The sequence below is a fragment of the Callorhinus ursinus genome, unplaced genomic scaffold, assembly GCF_003265705.2.
Source record: "Callorhinus ursinus isolate GAN/ISIS: 27379988/994484 unplaced genomic scaffold, GSC_fseal_2.0 scaffold18, whole genome shotgun sequence".
Taxonomy (NCBI): Eukaryota; Metazoa; Chordata; class Mammalia; order Carnivora; family Otariidae; genus Callorhinus; species Callorhinus ursinus.
In genome coordinates, this window is record NW_027397080.1 from 2220178 (window position 1) to 2244918 (window position 24741).

General features: G+C 50.3%; 1 protein-coding gene across 10 annotated transcripts in view; it reads left to right on the top strand.

The window, feature by feature from the left end:
* Nucleotides 1-24741, top strand: part of ERI3 (ERI1 exoribonuclease family member 3) — a 125102-nt gene that overhangs the window by 35654 nt on the left and 64707 nt on the right. For all 10 annotated transcript variants that reach the window (XR_012381253.1, XM_025855984.2, XM_025855990.2 and 7 more), the window contains 2 exons: nt 3633-3692; nt 8014-8105. Coding sequence is in view for 9 of the 10 variants with exons in the window: in XM_025855984.2 (XP_025711769.1) it covers nt 3633-3692; nt 8014-8105 (152 nt within the window). In the remaining variant the exon portion in view is untranslated. The remainder of the gene's footprint in view (nt 1-3632; nt 3693-8013; nt 8106-24741) is intronic.

Consider the following 24741-nt stretch of genomic DNA (forward strand, 5'->3'; position numbering starts at 1 on the left):
AATCTGCTCCAACCCGTCAGATCTCTGCATCTAGCAGCTGGGCTACTGCACAGTTCCTGACCATGTGCAGTTTTTTTTGTTGTTGTTGTTGTCATTGTCTTGAAAAAACTAGAAAAAATACCAATTTTGCTAAATGCCAGTAAAGGGCTTTGTCTTGCACCTGTACTTATAAAGAGTGAGATTTATTGGTCTCTTTGTCTGAGGAGAAAGAGTGGGTCTGATTATCAGATTGCACACCAGAGACAAGTGCTTATGTAATCAACAAACTGTCTTGGTGTCAGAATACGATTGTGTTGGAGATAAACTGTGAAAGGAGAAAGCACTGGATGCTGACATGCTATTGGCATTGAGTGTCCTGGGCTGCTTCCTGTAGTTGCTAGTGTTTGTGATGAAGCCAGCTCATTCCTGGACAAAGCCCCTGTGTGGGTAGGGGATCTCAGTAACCAGTCATGTTATCAGTCAGGGTCAAAAGCCCCTCGCCTTACGGTTTCTGAGTCTGGAGAAGCGGGAGTTAATCTGTAATCCCTCGGTGAAAGGAGCCACAGAGCACACATTAATTCTTCCTCTCACCTCTCCAGCTTTAAGTGGTTAAGGTCTTTGAGCTCTGTTTAGCCTGTGAGCCCTGGTTCTCAGCTTAATAATACTTGGCTTTCCTCTAGTACCTTTCATTGTGAGGATGTGAAAGCTTTTTACAAATATATATTAACCCAAGTGGGATTGGGTTTAAACTGCAGCATGAAGGATTTAAGTTAAGCCTAAGGTAGAACTTTCCAGTATTTATTTTATTAAATTAGCTCTCTCCTTCATGGCTTCTGGTGTAAGTCTTAGAGATGTCTTCTAGGTTGTCAGTATCAGGTACAGGGACGAATTTCTTAATTTCACACTCTTCATCTAGTGCCTTGGTGGAGCTGATAAGATGTAGTCCATCCTTGGAAGGATTCATACAGGGGAGTGAGGCCTCCCCCTGGAAGGATGCCTCTAGCCGAACCAATAGTTCAAGCCCCCGTGTCTCTGGGGGTTGAGTTCAAGCCCTTTAGGAGCTCAGCTGTAAGCCTTGTCTTGCTGAACCACAGGTGATCTGGGAAGCCTGGAGAGAGAGAGAGCTGGGCTCACTAGGCTCCTCCCAGGCTGATGATTCTAGGATTGCTGACCACTGGACAGGAGTGTGAGAAAACCCCAGGACCCTGGAGCCCTACCTCCAGGGTGGAAAAGGTGGGCCCTAGTCTGTAGTGAGAGATTGTGCAGAGCAGTGCCCTGGTTTTCCTTTTTAGTGCAGTGACTTTCTCTCTGCACAAGAGTGATTTTCCTGGGCCCAGAGCAGGTGCTTGTGGAGTACATAGATGCTGACCTAAGTCCCATCTCCAAGGAGGGAGGTCTCTTGACAAGGGTGCCATTGGTTTCTTCTGTGAGTGAGCCTTTCTGGAAGCCCTTCAGTGTTCATCTCATCTCAGTGACCCTTGGTGTAGGAGTCAAGAGAAGTGGTAGACCTACCCTTGCCCCAGAAAACTCAGACAAGACGTGAGACTGGCACACAGATCCCAGAGCTTTTCCAAGAAGTGAGAGTGGCTGTAGGTTTTCCAGAATAGTCCTGACCCTGAGCCCCAGCTCCAAGCTTGGGGATATGGCTTGGCTCTGGAAGAATGAAGCAGGAGAGAAGTGGGGCCAGGAAGGGCAGGGGTGGGTGCATGGGTGCTCGTCAGTCATCTGGGTGTTGCACCTGGAGTCAGCAACAAGCCTACTCTGGACTCTGGCCCCTCTGTGCCTGAGACAAAACACAGGGCAACTGCCTGCTCAGGGTGTGGCTCTGGAAGATGTACAGGCTTTGTATGCTGGCTGGGCTGGGCATAGAGGGGGCTGCCAAGAAGAATGCTGATTCCAGGAGGGCAGGGATTTCATGTTTTTCCTCACAGCTGGATCCCTAGTTCCTGGAATGGGGCCCAGTACATTGTAGGCTGTCCATGAATAGTTGTTGACTAAATAAAAAGAGGAGTCTTAGCACTGTTAAGATTAAAGCCACTGACCCAGAGCTCTTCCTCACCCCCCAGCCCCACCCCTAGCCCTCAGTGGACCAACTTTTTTTCTCTTTGGCTCAGGCCCTCCCTCTGCTGGGCAGTTCTTTGGTCTCCCAAGCAAGGAAAGGGTGTGGAGGTGCCAGCCGGGTGGGCATGCTGTGGGTTAAAGCCTTGTGAAACAACAGTGTAGTTAATCTTTCTAATTTATTTTCCTTTTAGACCATGGGAAGTCTGTAGGCAGCAGCTGTTACCCAATTAAAATACAGATTAATATAAAAACAGTTTCTGGAATATAAAATAGAGTGGCTGTGTCCTTACACTTCCTTAAAATACCACCTAATAATGACTTGATGAACTACAGAAACCCACCTAGAGGAACTCAGCGTTCTTAAAATGAAAATTTCTTCCCTAAAAGGTGTGTATTACCATTCCATGTAAGTCTCTATGAGAAACTAACCTTCCCTCTTAGAGCCGGCAGTTCCTGTGAGCTGGGTATTTGATATTCATTAAAGGTAATTATAGTTTAATTGGAGTTTAATTCCCCCCCCAACACTTAAAAAAAATAAGTTCCCCAGCAAGCCTGAGCTGCTGCTCTCTGTAGGAGTAGCCAGGGGCACATTGGGCATGGTGATTTCCAGCTGGGTTCACGTCTGTGGATAGGGGCCTCCTGCCTCAGGTCCCCGAGGCAGTCTGTCCTAGTCTGTATTCAAGGGATATTTTCACTTCAAAACAAAGCAAAGCAAAGCAACAAGCTTGTTTGAACCTAGGCCTGACCTGGGTGAGCATAGGCCTGTGAGTCAGAAATTCTCTAGACCAGGTTCCTTTATTAGGCCTTTCTGTCTGAGTTTCCCAATCAGTTAAAGGTGTCTGTTTCTTGGGGTGCCTAGGGCTCAGTCATTAAGCGTCTGCCTTCAGCTCAGGTCATGATCCTAGGGTCCTGGGATCTAGCCACGTCTGGCTCCCTGCTTAACGGAGAGCCTGCTTCTCCCTCTCCCTCTGCCTGCCACTCTGCCTACTGGTGCTCTCTCTCTCTCTGTCAAATAAATAAATAAAATCTTAAAAAAAAAGGTGTCTATTTCTTGCTTGCCTAGTTGGTATTGAGGACCCAGGTATTCAGGGTAAAGAGTGGATGCCTGTGGGGTTCCCCCGGCTCTTCCCCGGTGTTAGATGGGGAAATGCTGGACATCGAGACCCAGACTTGATAACCAAGTGTTGCTGTCCTATGTGAGCATTCCTCAAGGTCTACAGGAACTTCTGTGAAGCTGGGAGGTGAATTTACTTTAGATCATAATTTGTAGGGATTTACTGAGCCTATTGAATACAAGACACATAAAATCTTTTTTTTTTTTCCTTTTCTTTTCAAAGTGAAAGCTGAAATGGGCATGAAACACACCCTTTGGTCAGCATGTAGATGTGTTTCCCCCTCTTGGGGCAGGATGTTGTGGAGAAAGTTCACCTTATGTCCTGGGACTTCATTCCCAAGGCTTCTGGCAGGTTCTGAGCCAAAAGCATTGCAGGCCAGAGTCTTTTATGGTGGAAGGAGAAAGGAAAGGATCCTGTCTGGCTTTGAGACCCTGTACCCTGCAGTTCCACCTATTGGCTATTTCTCTTTCCTTTCAGCTCACCGGGATTATTCAAGCCATGGTGGATGGTCAGCCGAGCCTGCAGCAAGTGCTGGAGGTAGGTTGAGTGACCTTTAATTCCTGACCTCTGGACCCTTTCCCGCTGCCTTTCTCTCCCTCCCCTCCTGAGAATGTAGCCGTGTAATTTGACTATGATTATGGCTTGATTAGAATAACATTTGCTGTCACATCCGTGACATGCTGTTGAGAGTATTGAACCATTGATCTGTCATCTCCAGCTGTTCCCGTCAGGGTTACTGGCAGGATGTCCAGTGCTGCCCCGAGTTCCACACAGGGCCCCCGCCCCCTCCTGGCCCCCGGCCCTGGGCTGGACAGCGCGGGCAGCCGGTGCTGGGTGGGTCGTGGAAGAGGGGGGCCGAGCGTGGGACCGCAGGACTAGCCCTAGGGACTGAAGGTGTTTTTGTTTAGCTTTAGTGTTGGCTGCCTGTGGCATGTGAGCGCTTCATTAACTCACCCAGAACTCCCCATCGATGGCTTTTGTTTGCTGTCGGCTCCTCCAGGAGGTGCGCTGGGCCCGCCTGCCCCACTGCAGCCTGCCACTGGATGCATTGTGCCTGTCAGGGGTGCAGAGGCTGCGCTGGGTAATGATTCCTAATCAGAATAATTACGACAATTGCCTATGTGAGGGAAATCAAATGAAAGGCTTTAGAACCCTTGGCGGAGACCACACTTCTAGGATGTTCTCCTCGGGGAGCTGGAAAAGGTTAAGATGCTGCTTCTTGTGTTCCAGCCTGAGGGAATAAGGAAGGGCCGGGCTTGGCCTCAGCTTGTCTCCCACCCCTTCTGGCCTGGGGGTTTTCACGGAGGGGGAAGGTCCCTTTCCCCCTCCCTCCTCTCTAGGGGGAGGGGAGAAGAGAAGAAGCCTGTGGATCCCATTAGGTACTTTATTATCTTTAAGACCAGTAAACCTAAAGCTCAGCCCCTATCAAAGCACAGGAGGAAGCAGAGGGGGTGGGGGGGTAGCAGGGCACGTCTGCGCCGGAGGTAATCAGCCTAGAGGAAGTTGGGTGGTAGCCGGGAGAGGCGGGAAGATCTCTTTATTTAGCCAAGAGGCCCTGTCTCATGGGAGAGAGAAATGGAGACTGAATTCCTGGGCTCCTCAGGATGGAGTCAGGTTTAGGCTCACCCAGTGGCAGGTATGCTCCCTGTCCCTGGGAGTGTACAAGCCTAGGTTCTCTGACTGGTCAAGCTCTGGGTCGGGTCAGTGTGAAGGTACCTACACTAGTTTGGGAGATGAGAAGATGAGTTCTGAGGTGTCTCCCAGCCCCACTGACCCTCTTTTTTTGAGGGGAGATTCACTCCTATGATTGAGGGGGCCCCTCAGCATCGACTGCTCCCTGTAAGACCAGACTCAAAGAGAAAGTGGGAACCCCACCCATCCTTTCCTCTGTCCCAGCCAGGGCCTGCCCCCTGAGGGAGGCCAGACAGCAGGCAGCTAGCTATTCCCTGGAATGTCGCTGGCCAGGATCTGAGGAGGAAGATGCCTGCTGTAGGCCAGCACTGAACCAGAGCTATTGAGCTTATGGGATTTTTTTTTTCCCCTCGGTTGTGCTGGTTGACAGGGAGCGATGGTCTTCAGGAGGCTTCCTCTTGCTAACCTCAGGCCACCCTGGAGCAGAATGCTCAGGGGATTCTGAGTCTTATCCATAAAGCTACTTTCTGATACTTGAGCATACTTTGTGGGTGAAGAGGGAAGATTCCTGGCATCTGCCTGAATGGGGAGTCTCTGGCAAGGAGACCAGAATGGGCTGTACTTTGTCTCATTGGCCCTGAGTTGGTCATATAGCTAAAAAGCTGACTTCTTGTCCTAACCAAGGCCCTGAGCAGGTGGCCAGCTAGGTGTTTGCCTGACTCATTTAGTCCAAGTAGGACTCATGCTAGACCTTCAGTAGCTGGGAGGGCCAGCCCAGCTGATTGGGGATTGTCTTGGTGATTCCTCTAACTCTTTATCCACTTAAGTGGAGAAGGGAAGGAAAAGGACAGAAAAAGACAGTGATAGTACAGGACAAATGTATCACCTCTCTGGACAGGCTTACAGTAGAAGGTTCTCACTGAATACCTATTGCATGAGTGAATGGCCTAGGTCCTAAGCTTCCAAGGACCCCTGTGAGTATTAAGTGCTTCTCATGGGAAAGATCCTGCTGGGCATTGGCTCCTGACAATCCTGTCTTGCTCTCTTTTCCAAGACCACTTTTTAGGAGTTGGGGCATTGGGGAGCACCCCCCCAGCAGATGGGGCACTTACCTTGGGGATTTAAGGCCAGTGAGCTAGAGCAGGGTTAAATGACATAGGGAGCCCTAGGTTTGCCTTACTCCTTTTCTTATGTAGAGTCTTGGGAAAGGATACATGAATGTGAGTGTGTGCGTGTCCTTCTGTGCAACTGGGCCATAGTGGCTGGGGAGACAAGCCATTCCGCAGTAGAAAGTCCTGAATTTAGCTTGCTAGGGAGACTCTTGGGCTGAGGGGGATTCTCCGGTGTGCAGACTGTGAAGAGGGTCTGCACAGTCTGGCTTAAGGAGCAGTCTGACCTCCTGAGAGGTAGGACTGCTCTAGTCATGGAATGACCTAGGATCCTTGGCCCTACTCAAAGACTGCTTTGGTGTGGACTGGGCCTCCAGGATCTCTGAGATGTCCCAGGGAGCTAGCCTACACCTGCTAGGAGTAATCTTACTTCATGATTTCAGTGGGCTCTCCATTACCTGCTGGAGTCTTCACAGTCTGGCCCACCTAACCCTCAGCGTCATTTCCTGTCCCTCCTTTCTACACACTGGACATCGGTCACACTATCCCCTACTCATGTTTCAGTCAATCAGCAGGTATCTATTGAGAAGACACTGCTGAGTTAGGGATTTAGACAGTGAATAAAACAAAAGTCACTGCCTTCATGGTGCTTATAGTCTGGTGGGGGACGCAGACATTGAGCATGTAATTGCTTCTCAAATATAAAATGATCATGCCTCTGCCTCTGCCTGGGATATCCTTTGCTCTGCTCCATCCTTTTGGGAAACCCAACCACCAAGTCCCCTAGTTCATTTGGCGTCTTTGTGAAGCCTTCCTTTCTGACTCCTTTTTCTGTAAAAGATAGAGCTAGTCACTTCCTTCTCTTGGTCCTGTAGCATTCTGGTCACTTCTCCAGGGCTGCATCTATTATATTGTATTATGATGATCTGCCTTTCTCACCTTCTCAGCCTACTGTCTATTTTGTGGTAGGCACTTAATACATTATTACATTTAATTCTCAAAACAACCCCGTAAGGTTAGTCATCCTACCTCGTTTTATAGATGAAGGAAACTGAAGTTCAGAGAGGTTAAATGACTTTTAAGTGACTTCCTATCAGTGACACAGCCAAGATATGGAAGAGCCAAGGTTAGAACCCGGATGTGTTTGACTTTCAATCCTGCATTTCTGGCTACTTTGCGACATAGCCTTTAAAAGCTAATCCTTCTCTGTGAGTGGCGTGGTGGTCATCTGCTGTACTCTCACCCCATGCCTGGGATCTTCTGAAAAATAGGCAATGCTTCAGGAATGCCTTCTGATAATTCTCTCATTATATACTGATTTTAGTATTTGTACTTCCAGTGTGAGTGCAAATAATAAACCTGATCAAAGGGATGAAGGGAAAGAAAACTTAAAGTATGTTTAGGAGCAGTTTTTGTCCCTGTCTAGGAATTGAGCTCAGCCTTCAAAAGAGTCCACTGAATTTGAATTTGAGTCCTCAACCAGGAGAGGAGAAACATAAAGCCTGGGCCAGTTTATATGAGCTTTCAGTGACTGAAGCAGGCAGTGCCACCCCAGGGATCAAGGTGGGGTTCTAGCCCAGCAAGGGAGCTTTTTCTGCTAGACTCACAGTGAAGATTAACTTCACCGTCATTTCGGGAATAACCAAATTCATAAATTTGGTTAATAAACCTTTGGTGGGAGGGTGAGATGAATAAGGGAATGAATGAACCTGTGGATTGGAGTTCCTGCTTGGAGCCTCCTTCCAGCCTGTTCTCATGGCCCAGGGCATCCTGTGTCTGTGCTAGGCTTTGCTTTTGAGGACCGACTTACCAGGATGTGTCCTTATCCCGTCTGGGGTGGGCTGCCAGGCAGTGGGGCAGGGAGGCAGCGGAGGGGCTCCCTCTCCCCACTCATTCGGGTTTGTGGATCTTCCTGCAGGGATCATCCTCCTGGTGCCCCCATAGCCCTGAGCCAAGGCTGAGAGCCCAGAGCGGAGCCATGGCTGGATAAGATTACAGTTTTCTCCTGCTCCGATTACAAGCAGCTTATCTGTGTTTCATTGGTGTGGCTCTTCACAGACTTGGGAAGAAAAAAAAAGAAAGGAAAATCTCATCTGTTCTTGTTGTGTACTTTTCAGAGGGTCGATGAGTGGATGGCGAAAGAAGGCCTCTTAGATCCAAACGTCAAGTCAATTTTTGTCACCTGTGGAGACTGGGACTTGAAAGTCATGTGAGTATGAGAAGCACTGCTTTGCTGGCAGGGCTTGGAAGCTATGGGACCAGGTGTCGCCTTTCGCAGGCTTACATGTCCCAGCCTACAGGGCAGCTGAGTCAGGGAGTCCCTGGATCTTTGGGGCTGCCAAGGTGAAAAGAGGACTGGGAACCCTGCCTTCTGCCTCTGGAGCTGGGAGTAGACCTGTCAAGGACCCTACTGGGACGGCTGTTGTCAGGACCTTCCTGCCTTTGCCAGGTCCCACTGCTCAGGACAGTCCTTCCAGTTGTGGGGCTGCATGTTATTGCCCTGGAAGGAAGGAGTTAAAAGAAGATCCTTTTTTTTTTTTTTTTTTAACAAGTATATAGTGTTTACTACCCTTAATGCTTTAGAAATAGTAATTCGTTTAATAAACCTTGGTACTTTTATTCCTGTTTTATAGATAAGAGAATTAAGGCACAGAGAGGTTAAGTAACTTGCCTAAGACACACAGAGCCAGGATTCAAACCCAGGCAGCCTGGCTCCAGGGTCCTGTCTCTTAACCATTCTGCTGTGCTACCCTTTTATCTGGGGTACAAGGCCCTGATGATTCAACTGCAGGCCCAGTGGTGGGATGAGAGAGGGCTGCTTCTAGGGAGCTGTCCAATTCCCCAGCCTCCTTTGTCCCCACTGCTTTTTCTCCTTTGTCTCTGGGTCCTTCCCTGGGTATGGAAGACAGAACTGGTTCCTTTGCTAGGTTGACACTTTTGCCTCTTGTCTATCCTCATGGATACCTGGCTTCAGACAGCCCCCGGGGAGCTAAAACGGGGTGGAGGTGGTGGGGGCACTGTTTGCTGAGGATTGATAGAATCGATACCTCTGTGTTCTTTGTGACCGAAGGCAGCTGCAAGCATTCTGTGTGTGTGTGTGTGTGTGTGTGTGTGTGTGTGCGCGCGCGTGCGTGTACACTTTCGTGCATAGGTGGGGTATTGGTTGGAGGTGAGGAATAGTGGCTCTGGAGTGACATTTCCTACCAAATTAGGCATTATCTTCTCACCAAGGTCCTTTTTTATGCCTTTTGGATGCTGGGTATTGAGGTGAAGTTACGCACTCAGGTGGATGTCAAGCCTGCTACTGGATACCAGCTCCCTAGGTGAGACAGGAGGAACAAGTCCAGATCATATAAATACCCACACATCCCTCAGGTCGTGTACACACACTGACTGCATACTCTAGGTTGCACACAGGACTCCCAGAGCTCCAGAGGATCTCCGTGTTCCCAGATGACACTCCTGTGTCAGGGAAATTACAGAGGCTGGATCTGGAAGCAGATATGAATCAGGGGAGGGTTCCACAGAGAAGGTGAGGAGGAAGAAGGCTGTTGCTCTTATTTATGGCATCCTGGGCAGCTCTGAGTACTTGAAGCAGAGAAGGGATTGAGGTGGAGGTACATAGCATAAGAGAAGCTGTTTGGGGTTCAGGCTGATACCCAGTGTCTGTGGCTCGTGTGGCCCAGTCCAGAGGCCCAGTTTCTCCAGATAGCCTCCCAGGACTCCCACTCTTCCAAGTGGATTTCACTCTTTGATGTGTTCATATCCCAGACACCCACATTTCAGAATCTCCTGCATTAACTAGGGAAGGCATGTGCATATGCGTGTATATGAAAACTTCCCTGTGCATACGAGTGGGGGCTCTCTGGCCAGACCTCCTAAGCTGGTTTCTCCATGAGACAAAGAGGGAATTTCAGAGGGTGTTGTCTTTGGGTCTGGCCCATTCTGGCCTATAGTACCAGTTCGGCCCACTGGGCCTGGGACAGATTTTGGTGACTCAGGAGGCTGCTTTGCATCTTCATAAGAACTGATGTAATCAAGAAGAGGGATTGGGTCTATATCCAAACATATAGAAAAAAAAAAACCAAAAAAGCTTTTTTAAAGATTTATTTTAGAGAGAGAGAGACAGCATGAGCTGGGGCGGTGGGGGGTGCAAAGGGAGAGGGAGAGAGAGAATCTCAAGCAGACTCCACACTGAACTTGGAGCCTGAGATGGGGCTCCATCCCGGGACCCTGAGATCATGACCTGAGGCAAAACCAAGAGTTGGATGCTTAGCCAACTGGCACCACCCAGGCACCTTGAAACCAAATTTTAATGAGCATGTACCATATTTCATTCCGTCCTCCTAATTATCTTCCCCGGTAGAAGGTGATAGCTCCCTTTTATAGATGGAAAAAACAAAACAAGACAGAATTTGAAACCAAGACCCAAATTGGTAGACTCGTAGCTAGACAGACTTGAATTCTAAGACCATGTTGCTTCTAAAAGAGATGGGTTGGGCAGACTTTGGTAAGCTGGTTTGGGTTTGCATTGAAAAGACCAGTGAAGATCTGAAAAAGAATATGCAGGAGGGAAGCAGATGTCAGGTAGCAGGGGCTGGGGGGAGGAGAGCTTTGTGGCTGCCTTTTAGAAGCAGGAGTCCGCATAACTGCTGGGAAGGCTCTTAATTAAATGTGTAACAAAATAAAAACAGCCAGAGAGGAAACCTAAGTAGTGCTTCGTGACAGTGCACAGCTTATCGGTGTTCCTGGAACCTCTCGTCAGATGCAGAGCCATCACCTTTTTATGCGCCTGGTAAAGGCTGCTGAGGAGCCTGACAAGGGTGGTGTTAAATTGACATCCGCAACTTGTTAGTATGGGGTTTACTTCTTATTTTGACATCCATTTTCAGATTTAACTAAGTCTAAAGAATTCAGCAAATATTTTCATTTCCCACTCTAGTTTCCCAGAGCCACGGCTCCTTCTCGTTGCTGCCCTTCCCCTCTCTCCCAGCACCCACCCCCAGCCAGCTTCCCATCACTTTTGTTGGAGAGGGCCTGATTAGTGAGGCACTGAGAAATGGGAACTGAAGTGGCGGCGGAAATCCCACTGGAGAAAAGAAATCTGCTTGGTCCTGAAAGAATCATTTTGTGTCCATCTTTTGTCAAAGCCAGATGAGTTGATACTCTGTGGGCTTTGATGCTGTAGTCACAGATCCTGCCGAGGTGGGTTTTAATTTAGTGGGCACAGATTTAATTTTCCTTCTCAACTTGTTTAAGAAATGTCATTTGTATGGCTTTGGCCCTTGGTCAGCTTGCCTCCCCTACCTGACCTACCTTTCCTTTGCCTTACCTCGTGGTTCTTGAACCTCTTCATGGCGTTTAGGGTTCTTTTCTCCAATTCTCTCTCTTCTCTGCCTGCCCAGGCAGGGAATGTCTCTATAGAGGGGTTTCATCTTTGACATGGCAGCAGAGATCCTGCTGGAGAAAAGCAGTCTGCTTTATCTGCCAGCTGAACCCCAAGCTTTCACATCCAACTGCCTATTTCTGTATCTACATCTGGATGCCACAGGCCCCTTAAAGCTCAGGTGTCCTCTTTCTCCCAACACCTGGTCCTCCAGCTTGCTCTCAAGTTGTGACTGGAACCACTGTCTGGTAGTTCTGTCAGAAACCCGAGAACCATCCTTGATTGCTTTTCTCTAGGCACAACCAATTGATTGCCAAATCTTGTTGATTCTTCCTGCCAGAGGTTTCCCAAAATCTTTGTCTTCTTACCATCCCTGCTACGGCTGCCCTAGTTCAGGTCACCAGGTGCTTTTTTTTTTTTAAGATTTATTTATTTATTTGAGAGAGGAAGCAAGAGTGCAAGTGGGGGGAGGGGCAGAGGGAGAAGGAGAGAATCTCAAACAGACTCTCTGCTGAGCCTGGGCCTGACACGGGGCTCTATCCCACGACCCTGAGATCACAACCTGAGCCGAAACCAAGAGTTGGACGCTCAACCAACTGAGCCATCCGCGTTCCCCTCAGGTCACCGTATTCTTGGATTATAGAAGTCTTCTAAATCGTCTCTCTGACTCCAGTTTTACCCCCCATGACATTCTCCTAACTATAACAAATTATGTCACATGCTTACAAAACACTTTCAAGGCTTCCTCTTGCCCTCAAGGCAAAGTCATGCTGTTTAATGAGGCCTCAAGGCTCTTGCTTACTTCTCGAACCTCATCTTTCAATACTCTCTGTGCACCCCCCACCCCTTAACCCCAGCTGGATGCTCTAGCTGGCCAGTTCCTCATGATACTTCTTAATGTCAATTTCTAGGTGCCTTCCTGTGTGTTTCTGGAGCACATGTACTTATTTATACATGAAATTGTATTGTGTCTGCCTCTACTTGTTGGTCCCTCTCAGTAGATTGTGGGCACCATTATAATCTTGGACAATGTTTGGTATGTAGTAGTTGTTCAGTAAATGTTTGTTGAATAAATGACAGCTCAGTAATGGAGTGAGCCTGTGGAATCTGTACTCAGAAAGGACGACAGAGGATCGATGGAAGGTGGATTCAGGGAGAATGGAACAGAAGAGGAAATCTTGGGCCTTTCTGCACCAACCTGAGTGTGAGGGGTTGGAGAACTATGCTGCTAATGCCAGGAAGCTCCTGGATTTTCTCAATGCCAGCACTGGGTGTTGGGTCCTCCCTCCATGGTACTGGGTGAGATGGCCCATAGGCCTGGGCTGTGGAGGAGTTTGGTCCTAGGAGCTGGCTGAAGGGCTCTCTGAGAGATTTGTGCCTTCTAAGACTGAGGGCTGGGATTGCTCTGGAGACATTTATATCAGATAATAAAGATAGCCAGCATGTATCGAGCACTTATTACATACCAGGAGTCTTGCTGTGCTATTTACACATTATCTCACTTAATTCTACCACAATCCTGTGAAATAAATTCTTTTTATAACCTTTTTTTTTTTTAAAATAAATGATGAGGAAACTGGAGTCCAGAGGGGTAATTTGTCAAGGGCACACAACCATTTGTGACAGGGATTTGAACCTAGACATTCTGGCTCTAGAACCTGTGTGTTTAACCATTATGCCATCTGCCCATCTGCTTCTGCCCTTCCTGGCCCATGGCTTTGTGATATGGTGGGAATTCCCTTCCCTCTTGCTTTGGTTTGCATTGAGTGGCAGATGTTCTCTGACACCCTAGGCTGCTGGTACCCGGTCTGGTGTTGGTGGAGGTCTGGACTGTTAGGTTTATTTTGATATGGGGGCATGGTTGGCCAGGAGGTGTGGTGAGGGATGATTTGGGGCTGTCTGAGAGCCTCCTTGATGAGCTACAAATGAATGAGTCCTCAGATCAGTTTTAAGGAAACCACTGCCAGCATCATTTTGGATACCTGTCTCCTGTAGTATGTGGGGGGCTCTCATCATATCACTAAGCTCATGAAAACCTTGCTCCTTGCCCATGGGTGGGCCAGTTGGTCCCAGCTCTGAGCTGCATCACCTCTGATTAGCAGCCTGCTGGGGGAAGGGGCTTGAGTAAGAACTCCCTGGCAGTCCTGACTTGTCTCATTTCCAGATACTTTTATCTGTCACTGCAAGTGCTTGGGCTCCCCTCCTGAACTAATTAAGTTTGCATGTGTTTAGACACATTGCCAAATAGGGCTTAGCAAAGCGGAACTGAGCTACATCTCTTTCCGAGTAGGGAAAGAAGGGTAAATGAATGCTCTTCCATGAGGGCCAGGGAGAAGCGTGGATGACACGGAGTGGGTGTGTGTACAGATGATAGGCATTCTGCCCTGGCCTTCCTAGGGATGCCGCAAGCTTGCAGAGCAGCCTTCTGATTGGCTGGCAGGGGCAGGTGAGGGCCCACTCTCCAGCTCTCTTAGTGAATTGGGCCTTTTTTTTTTTTTTTAATTTTATTTATTGGGGCGCCTGGGTGGCTCAGTCGTTAAGTGTCTGCCTTCAGCTCAGGTCATGATCCCAGGGTCCTGGGATCGAGCCCCGCATCGGGCACCCTGCTCAGCCGGTAGCCTGCTTTTCCCTCTCCCACTCCCCCTGCTTGTGTTCTGTCTCTCGCTGTGTCTCTCTCTGTGTCAAATAAATAAATAAAATCTTAAAAAAAAAAGATTTTATTTATTTATTTGACACAGAGAGTGAGCATGAGCAGGGAGAGGGGGAGAAGCAGGCTCCCCACTGAGCAAGGAGCCCAATGCGGGACTTGATCCCAGGACCCTGGGATCAGACCCGAGCCAAAGGCAGACACTTAACGACTGAGCCACCCAGGTGCCCCTGAATCGGGCATTCTAAGAGGGCTAAGAATGGGTAGAGGATAGGCTCTGATGTGTGATTTTTATCCCAAGCACAAGCAAAACTGAATGTCAAATTCAGTGGGATTTACAGGGGGAATTTGTAGGGCTGTGTGCTCTTTGCTGCCAACCTGAACCTACCTAGCCCCCAGGTCTAAAACCACCTGTGTGAATAGCAGCGTGCAGGGTAGCCTTCTTTCTAAGTCTCTGAAAAGTATGCTGGAAATGTGGATACCTTTTAGCCCAGAAGACCCCAGGTCCCCCTGCTCAGTCTTGTGATCCCTATGAGATGGCCTCAGAGGGAGGTGGAGAGGAGTAGTAGTGTACAGAATCTCCCTACCTTAGAGGCTCACTATGGTGAGGTGATAGCCGACAGTGTGTTTTTGTGTCAGACCAATGCCTGTCTTTTCCCTAGTGCTGGGTGGCCTGAGGTCTGAGATGCCCTGTGGCATAATGTTCTTGGATCCTGCCCAGACAGCAGATAAGGGGGCATTACTATGTTGTGCATTCCTCCTCTGAAGTAGGGAGGGAGGGAGGGTATTTCCTACACAAAGTAGTTAGGAAAGCCAGCCACCAGCCGCCAGCCATGGGCAGTCTTATAGCTCGGAGGCCAGTGTGTCAGCTTCCTGGCCATGAAGAGGCTCTCAGTGGGCAAGACTGGCTCAGAGTCAGGCCAGGCTCCCAGTGCATACTGAGTGTGTGTGGCGGGTGGGGAGGGGGTTCTGGAGGTTGTATAGGAATTCTGGGCCTTCGAGCTGTAGCCTAAGCCCAGAGAGAACAAGAACCAGACCTTCTGCCCTCCCTTCAGCTTCCCTAGAGCCCTCTCGTCAGCAGAGGTGCATCGGGTTAGCCCCAAGAAGGCAGCTTGAGTTGATGGGGTCATGTTTCAGCTGCAGCTAATCCAAGTCACTCGATATAAATCTCTCCCCGCTGCCTCTCCCCTCCCTCCCATCCCCAACCCACAGACAGGGAAATGAATCCTGGCCCTCGCCCTGAATACATCATGGCAGGCCTGCCTCTAATGAGAGAGGGCCATTCATTGTAGGGTGAAGCTCCCTGCAGAGCCTGGGATGCCATTAATTAAAGAAGAGCCACCTGAAGCCAGTCGTGCGGTGCAGCCTGCCACGCTCAGATGGAGTGGCGGTGGGGTAGCCTCGTTAGCCTGACAGCTCCTTGGGCTGAGAGTTCTTGGGCTCTGAGGAGCGAGGGGTGCCCCGCCTCCCCCCAAGAGCTTGCAGGCTTCTGGGGCCAGCCTACTCACAGACACAGGAGAGTTCCCTCCGGCACATGTCTTGGTGCCTAGCACTAGTGGTAAAGGCGCTCCTAAGTGTGAGCTTAGTGGGATTATCCCATTTCCTATGGGCAGGTCCTAGGGCAGGAGCAGGTTTCTGTGGAGTCCACCCGGACTCCTAGGTCCCTGCCTGAGCCCCCTTTCCATTCTTCTCCATGTGGTCCTGGAGCTGCAGGTCAGCAGGCAGCTCAGCCTGTGTCCTTGCCTCGTAGCCTGGGAGTTTGGGGCAGTTGGTCTACTCTGGAAGGACTTTGGACCTGGAGGGGCACTGGGGAGAAGCTCTGTTGTCTGATCAGTAAGTTCAGCCCCTCCTTGGCAAGCAGAGCCTCTGGTGATCCACTTTCTGGGCACTTTTAGGCTGAGTGGTGGGACTCTAATGTTGGCCTCATCTCCTCATCCACTAGGAAGGTGACAGAAGGTTTAAAGCACTCTAGTGATTTTTTTGGAACCCCTGAAATGGAAGTGTTGCTTGTTTAAAATCCTGATAAAAGATAAAGACATTTGTGTGGTAACTGATAAGGTTTTGAGATGTGTGTGGTGGTGGGAGCCTCATGCGTTAGCCTGCTACAGAGCCGCTGACTGGATGGCTCTTTACTGCTTCATTGGGCCTGAGGCAAGTGTTGCTGCCTAAGTAGTGGCCCCCAGAGTTATACTCCCCTTGACCATCTGTGAGGGTCTTACCACCTCCTCCTTGCTGGCAGCAGGGGCTGTAGGCCTTGAGACCTTTGCATAGCCCAGAGTTCGGGTAGCTCAGCTAGTGTCTGCCCGGCTTGTCAGGAAGACAGATTGGTCCTGTGGCTCTTTGAGACTGTCTCTGGAAGTCTGGTTCTATGCTTTGTGGCAGTATCTGCCAGGCTGCATCAGAGAGCCTCAGAACCAGCTGGGGCCATGGCTTGACCGTATATTCCATCTCTGCTTCCCCACAGCTCACCTGGGACGGAATAGAGGCTGTTACTACCTCCTAGGCCTGGCACTCGGGCTGCACTTCTTTGTGTTTTGAATATTTCTGGACCTTCCCAGGCCTTGGCCATTTGTTTGGGCTCCTCTGTCCTCTGGCAACTAGAGAGTGAAGGCTGGAGGGCTTGTCCCCTGAACGCCCAAGGAGAAGGAGACACTGTTGCTCCTGGAAAATGTTTTACTTTGGGTGAGATATTTCTGTGTGTGTGTGTGTTTTTTAAACTCTGTGTGACTCTTGAGACCTAACCCTTTTTTTTCTACTATTTTTAGAAATCTTGGTATGACATAGGCACAGTAGGGTACATAAAGCACACAAACGTGAAACGTACAGCTCCATATGTTTTTATGCAAGTACAAACCTGTGCAGCCACCACCCAGATCAAGATAAAAAACCTTTGACATCGTCCTAGAAATCCTCTTGTACCCCTTCTCAGTCAGTAACGCTCTCCATCTGTCAGGTAACCACTGTTCTGACTTCTTTTACTTTTGGTTCGTTTTGCCTGTTCTTGACTTCCAATAAGTAGAATCATACAAAATGTACCCTACTATGTCTGACTTCCTTTGCTCAACATAACATATAAGAGAGTCTTCCATGGTTGTTGTATATATTAGTAGTTCAGCCTTTTCATTGCCGTATAGTGTTCCATTGTATTTCTATGCTGTACTTTATTCTTCTTTTGTTGGACTACATAGCTTCGTTAGCCCTTCAGTACATGGTTGTCGAATGAGCATGTGAATGTTCAGTCTGATATGAGAATCTCCCGAGGCCTATCAGCTTGCCCAAATTTCCCTCATACTTTAAAACCTAACCCCAGTCCTTTGGATATGTGGCCTCCCTATCTCTTCTGGAATCTGCACTGGTTTCCCTCTTCTCTGAGGGAGAGGCTGGCCCCAGGCCTGTGGAAGTGGCCTTTGAGCCATGCTGACCCATTTAGTTATTCTTTCAGCAGATGTTGATTAAATACCCACTCTGTCTTACACCATGCTAGGTATTGAGGATATAGCAGTGAGCAAAGAGAGAAAACTTCTAAAACATTCTGCCTTCATAGAGTTTACATTCCAGTGCATGCAGCCAGCACTGCCCTCTGCCCTTTGGACCCTGGTGCCAGAAGAATCTTGGTTTTGCCCAGGCTCCACTATCCTGTGGGGTTCTGTGGGAGCTGGGGGGCAATGGCCCTTGCCACCTTGACAAGGCCTCTGTAGAGCCTGTGGGCTTTTATCTCCCTCTCCTGCTGCTGCTGCTGCTTGGCAGGGAAGAGGTTTCTCAGTATTGGTGCTTCCCTTCCACTGTCCAGGAGTCTGATTCCCTCCATGAGAGGAGAGAATTAATCTCCAATTTTCCATGCCTATAAGGTGAGTGACCTCTGTTTTGTCAGCGCTTGCCAATCTGTCCTCTAATGCCCAGCCAGGGTAATGGAGACATTACTCTGCTAAAGCAAACCACCAGTTCTCCTTGTGTGGATACCAGACCGATCCAGGCACTGGGAACAACGGGGCAGTCTGTGGGGATCTCCTTACAGTTGTCCAGGCGTCTGGAGACTACAGGGGCATTGACACTGGAGCAGCTTTGGTCCTGAACTGTGGTTGGCAGAGTCAAGGAGGGAAGATGCCCTGCCATCATATTCTCTTTAACCACCATCCATGCCGGTGGGGCAGCTGCTTCAGTTTGGTCTGAAATAGATTCCCTGTGTTGGGCTCCCGAGAGCCCCTGAGAGGCTACAAACACCCCAGTGAGGAAGAGGAGTCAGGAAGCAGGGGTCTTGGAAGATGAAGGCTCGGGAACTCGAGGGTGCAGCTGTCGTAGTGGCCTGTGCCTGAATGATCTGTGGACTTGGGGGCTTAGCTCAGTAGGGCTTGGGAAAGATGGCTGTGAGTGGGTGGGATAAATTTTCAGTGTCCCTGGCTAAAGGGTGACATACTCAGACTTGATAGTTTTGTAAAACTGTTTCTTCCAAAGCCTGCAAGGATGTTGGTTTGGGGAAGAAAGCCAGCCAGCCCAGAGAATCCCGGGAGCCTGACAGGCCTTTTTCTCTGCGATTCTTTCTTGCAGGCAGCCCGAGGCAGCCTGTCTCTTTGTTAACAGAGTGACAGCAATGTGACACCATGGAAATAATTACTAACAAATCACGGTGCTGACTGCAAACAGCTCTCTGTCTTCAGAGGCATGTCAGGGTGCATTAGAGCAGGACTAGAGGAGCAGCACATGTGGGGGCCGAGGCGCAGCCCGCACTCAGACGCTCTCCTCTTCTTCCCCCAACCTGACCCCTTTCTGCTATGGCTGACTCTCCTGCTGGTGACCTTTTCCCAGAGGTCAGCTGAGGAACCAGCTGGATGAATGACGTGTGGCTAGTCCCGCTTCCTCTGGGCAGGTAGCTAGGGTTCCCATCTTTGCTAAGGAACACCTGGGTGGTGATGAGAACCAGGAGTTTTTCAATTATGAAGTCCCCAAGAGATGGAGGGATGCACCATTTCTGATTTACTCTACTAGTTAGGGCCAGCTTCACCTGCCAGTGGTCTTGGGGTGATGGGAAATATTTGCTCTAGCTGGACCCAGAATGTGGGGGAAGCCTTGCATCTCAGTGTTGGCTCAGCTCCCTTCCCCCACAGCCCTGGTTTCTTCAATTGCCAGAGTCAATTTTTGGTAAGTCCATTCCCTCTTGGTTAGCAGAGTGATTGCTCTGACTGTCAGGGCTGTAAATAATGTTCCTGGTGTGTGTGGCTGGAGGCAGCCGTGTTGGGTGGGGAACAGAGTGGAAGGAGGAGCAGCACTCTGAGGGCTCCCTCACTCTCCCCCCTCCCCTCTCATACAATATTTATCCAGGGATGGGAGTCAGATGCAGCGACCTCAGGGGTCACCCAGTTAAATAGCTTCTGAACCTCCCTGCATTCTAATTGCTGCAGTTGTCCTTTGCTCTGGAGACTTCTCCTCCCCATTGTCTGCTGAGGCACACACTAATGGCTCTCTTCCCTGGCCCTGCTGGGAGGCATATGGGGGGGAGGGGGCGTGCGAGGGAGAGGGCTCATTGCTACCTTCCTTTCCCTGGGGATAAGGGAATCTAGGGCCTATTAACAAGTGGCTTTAGCTAAGAGAAGCACAGACCCCTGCCTCCCTCCTGCCCGTTCCCCAGAGCTGGCTGGAGAAGGAGGCCAGGCAGTGGGTTTGGTTTTGGTTTATGGGGCCAAGGGGCTTCACCCATTTCCAGTGCTATAAGCAGAAATGTGGGACTAGTGACTCTTCTACAAGGCGGCAGACCCTTGAGTACTCAGCTGATGAGCATCATCTTGTGTTTCCATGGATGGTCCCACATTCAGGGTTTGGAAACCTCTAATGAGTGATATTTCCGGTTGGAATGTCTGCATTTTGCCCAAAGATTGGCCATTTGCAAAAGTCTCTCTGGTTCCCCCCAGAGGTTGGTTTGGGTGATTGATGATGGTAGCAGGTGTGCCCCACTTGGTCACTTTAAGAGTGGCATATGCCGTGTGTCTTCACTAGGACCTTCTTTGTGAATGTCATCCTCACTGCAGCTCTTTTCTTTCAAGAAGTCTTTTGGAAACTGCCCTTGAAGGTGCTGACCACTGTGGGTGCTGGAAGTGCTGGCATTCCCAGCAGTAGCCCCGAGTCAGCCCCCGCTGAGAGAAGTCCTGTGCTGGAGGCTGTCAGGAGCACAGGTGGTTGGGATGGAAAGCAGCATGTGCGTGACTAACTACAAGCTGAGTGAGGTGGAGGATGAGAACTTACAGAGAAGATACAGAACAAACGCCATGAGAGCCCAGAGGTGCACAGGAGAGAGACTGATTGGGTAGTATTTTTTAGCAGGAAACTTTTTTAAAAACCGAAATATTAAAGAAATCCCAATATTACAAAGTATATAAAAGTTGAGCTGCTCTGGTTGAAGCTGGGGCAGGGCCCTGCCATTCTTCCTCCAGTCCACAAAGTAGCCTCATGTCCCTTCTAGAATCCTAGAACCCCACTGAGCACAGTTTAAAAACCACTAGCCTATTCTAATGCCCACCTGGAAGTGTGACTCTGTGTGGGCCAAGTGCTTAACATGTTTTGAGGGAGTCAAGGGAGCTGGGATCAGGGCAGCGAGGTCAGCCAGAGGGTTAAGGGGAACAGCTCTGTCCTTGAGTGTATCGGAGCAGAGATCAGTCTACATCCCGGAACCTGACCGCTTGCAGCTTGCCTCTCCATGGAGCCTCCAGAGGGCATTGTAGGCCACACAAAAGCAGCCCAGGCAAAGGGTCAAGATGGCCACAGGCCAGGTGGAGACTGTAGTGGGGGACGAGTGAGATATCTTGGAAACAGCTCAAACTGCTAAGGAGCTCTGGATTTCTTGGGCCAAAAAGAATAGCTCATTGGCTGAGATACTGACCAAAGTGCCCTGGAAACCTGCTGTCACCTGCTTCCCCTCCTGCCTCTACCCTCCTCCCTGCCGCCTGCTGGGGCCTCTGCCATTCCCTCTGGGAACAAGCTCTAGCCAGGACCTGGTGGCAGCCCTGACACTTCCCACAGTCACAACAGGTGTGGCACTGTGCCCTTTCCTTGGAGGAATTGGCCTTGGGGAGAGCCTGGAGAGATGCTTGTCTTGCTGTCTCACTGGAGAGGGGCTGGGGAGATAGAAGGCATTTGACTTCCTGAACTATTTGTGGCACAGGGGAAGTGCGTGTTATACTTAACGTGCATCTTAAACACCACAGGGTGCTTGTGGCGCTTGTGTGCTTCTTGTGGTCATTTTTTGTGGGCTCCGTGTGGGAGAAACGGTAGGCAAGTGGGCCGGCAAACAGTGGAGCAGGGAGGTGCCTTTTACCTATCAGTGCCTTTCGGAGGCTTTGAGCAACTGCTTGGCAATGGGGATTTGAAGTTGATTTTCTCAGGGACAACCGACAGCCTGGCCTATGGGGCGTCCCTCTGCTCTGCCTGTGTTCTGGTTTCTGTTTGGGAACTCTCCAGAGCAGCATGTCTGGGAACACTTCCAGCTGTGCCGCCAGACCCAGACGCAGGTGACGGCCTTTCGTCTGTACCATAGGGAAACCAAGAGGAAATTAAATGTCATTTGCCCCCTGCACAGCAGGTCGCTGCCAGATCAGACACTGCTGCTCAGAGCTGTGCAGAGGGTACCCGAGGGAAGGCTTCTGCCTGCAGCCATGCCCTCTGAGCTGTGGAGACTCCCAGGTGATGGCCTGGCTCACTCCCAGGGCTTTCTCTGCCAGGCCGGGCTCACCCTGGCCTGGAGCCCAGCCCTGTGCTATATGGCAGCTGTGGCCTATACCAGGCCAAAGGTGTGTGTGTGTACCAGTGGGAGGGAATGGAGGGGACGGGCAGGGCCCTGGGAGTAGAGGACACACAGGAGGCCATGAGGTGATCAGCCCTTCCTCAGAGAATCTGCATGGTGCTGTGGAAAGAGATGGGCCTTTAGAATTAAGAGACCTGGGTTTGAGTCCTGACTCCACTACTTACTAGTTGTAGGATCTTGGGAAAGTCACATTGCCACTCAACTCCACGTCCTCATCTATAAAACAGAGATTATGGTAAGCTCTGGCTCCTGGCCAGCTGTGGGGGAAGTACTTCCTGTTGGGACTGGTGCCAGAGTATCCTCCCCTAGATCTGGAAGGGAGCCCCTGGAGTCCCTTGCCCATGGGCCTCCCTGTGAAATGAGTTGGCCGAAGTGGATGGGGAGGGGGATGGACAGTAAGTCTGGCCTGGAAGGCATAGCCGGTGATCTCCCCCCACCTGAGGCCTTTCCTTCCCGTCCTGGTCCTCTCAGCTAGGCAGCCCAAGGCCTTTACAAGATGAGCATGGGTCATGGTGGTCACCCTCCCAATTGCAGGGATTCAGCAGGCCCCCTTCAGCCTCACACTTGGCATTCTCCTTCTGTTGGGAGGACCTTAGGGCTTGTCCCCACCCCTCCCTTGCCTTGAAGTCCTAGCAGTGGGCTGTAGTTCTCGGCTCTGCAGTGACATTTATTAACAGGGCTTTAGGAAAAGATGTTTTAATACTGCGAGGTTCTCCCTAGAAAACTCCCCACCCCCCCCTCCCCCCCCCCCCGGCCCCATCTGAAGCATGGCTGCTGGTGGTGAAATTCATTAGTGTTCCCTGACAGGCAGTGGCGACAGAGGCGCTCGCTGTCTGCTTCCCGCTCCCTCGCTCTCGTGCTCCTGCTTCACGCACACTGATATTTAAAGCTGATGGGCTGCTTATAGACTTCTTGTACCATGACAAGTTTGGGGAGGGGGGTGGGAGAGGAAGAGACAGACAAGGAGCCAGCTGTCACGCTGGTATTTCAAACAGTACTCTCTCCTGACCCCTTGCAGGCTCCAGCAAGTGTATCATCTTTCTGAAGCCTGTGGTTGGAATTGTAACCTGCAGCTGTCCCAGAGGATGGGGGCAAGTGTGGGAGCAAAGTGGGCTGAGAAGTCGGCACTCTCCCAGGGCTGTGGGCAGGCAAAGAGGAATGAATGGAGGGACAGAGAGGGGGGAGAGAGAGAGAGGGAGAGAGAGAGAGTGTGTGTGTGTTCGTTCTAACAGAGGGGACTGAAGCAGAGTGTTTGTACGTGCTCCCCAGCAGTGCTCTCCCATCACCAGAAATAGGATGGCCCTTTCTGTCGTCTTTCCAGGAGTGATCATTATGTTTCATGCTGTGATTATCTTCTGGGTGGTCTTGGAAGCTCCGTGAATCTAGGAATCAGGTTTGATTGGCATCTGCCCTTGAGGGTCCTGGGTCTCAGTGATACCCTTAAGTGTGTGGTAGCAGTTGAGGTAGAATGTTCTCCCATTTTGTGTCTAGACTGGGGCCTTGATTTTTGTTCCCTCCTATATGTATGCTGATTCTTTAGATTTGGAGAATGAGTTCCAAGGTGCCTCCTCCATGCACAACTCCTATCATCCCTAGGCTTCAGAATTCATTTTTTGCCATTGTTCAGTGGTTTTAGAATTTACCCCTTTCTGTGTCATCCCTAGCAAAGCTTCTCCAGTGTATTTTTCCTGAGTAAGGCGCTGTCTTAAGGCAGGTGACCCGGAAGCCTCTCCAAAGTCTGTTGCAGGTTTGGTCACAGCTGACCTCCCTATAGCCATACTCCCTTCTATGCGTGCTTAGGTAGGAACGTGTTTCCCTTGGCTGGCTCCTATGGCCTTCATAGAGCAGCACATGGAGGTGACGTAACTTGCTCAAGGACACGTGGGCACTTGACCAAGTTGTCTCTTAGTGCGGCAGAGCCGTATGCTGGGTGGGGGTTATATTGACGCTCCCTCCCCCGCGCCCCCCTCTAGCTCCAGGTCTGCAGTGGGGGAGCCATTGAAGAATGGGCCTGACTCTTCCATTCCTGCTTCTTTTAGCCTTGTCATTGCCATCAGTGCTGCCACTGGCTTCCTCAATTTCAGCACAACTGTGTGTGTGTGTGTCTGTCTGTCTGTCTGTCTGTCTGTCTGTCTTATCTGTCTGGGGGAGGCAGAGAAGGGTTACTGGATACCCCTCTAAAAGCACCTTGGACAGGGGGTAGAAAATGGAGCCAGAATGCTGCTTCTGTCTGTAGACTGCCCAGGATCATCTTTAATGTGATCACCTTCTACACCCTCCCCCCACTAACCCCCCATTCTTCACCCCACCCTGCACTTTATCCTGTACGCTTCTAGGAGGGGTTGCTGGCATGGGGCCGCTGTCTTGGGTAGCACCTATGTCTGCCTTCCTGACCTTGCTGATCCCTGCATGGTCTGGAAGCACTGAGAGCTCAGCCTGCCAGGGGTGGCCCAGGCCATGTCTTCTGCTGTGGTGCATCTCGCAGGTGAGATGGAAACTAACCAGCTTTGATAAGTAGGAGGCTCCAGCATTAATTTTTTATACATCAATGGTGGCCAACTGAGTGAATTCAATTATGGGTCTGCTTTCTGTCCACCTCCCTCCTCCCCCCAGTGTGGTGGTTCAGAGCAGAGACTAAGGAACCTGTTGAAATGAGAAACCCCTATTTCCTGGCTTGACCCCCCTCACTAATTCGGGTTAAATTGCTACGCTATTGCTGTGGTGACACATTGTGCCTGCCTCTGTTTGTACAAGAGGATGCGGTGGGGGAGGAAGGACCAATTTACACCGAGATAAAGGTGTCGCAGCAGATAACTAACATCCCAGCCTTGTGCCCGCTCTCATTGTAGCTCAATTTGCTCTATGTGGAAGCCCAGCCTTCCCCTCTTTCTTCCTTCCCTCCCCTTGCTCATATTTTACCTCAATGCCACAGGGTAATGATGCCCTGCGTAGTGGGGGAGGAGATAGGCACCTCTGGCTGACAGCCCTTCCCGATAACCAAATTCCAGCCCATCCATCACTAG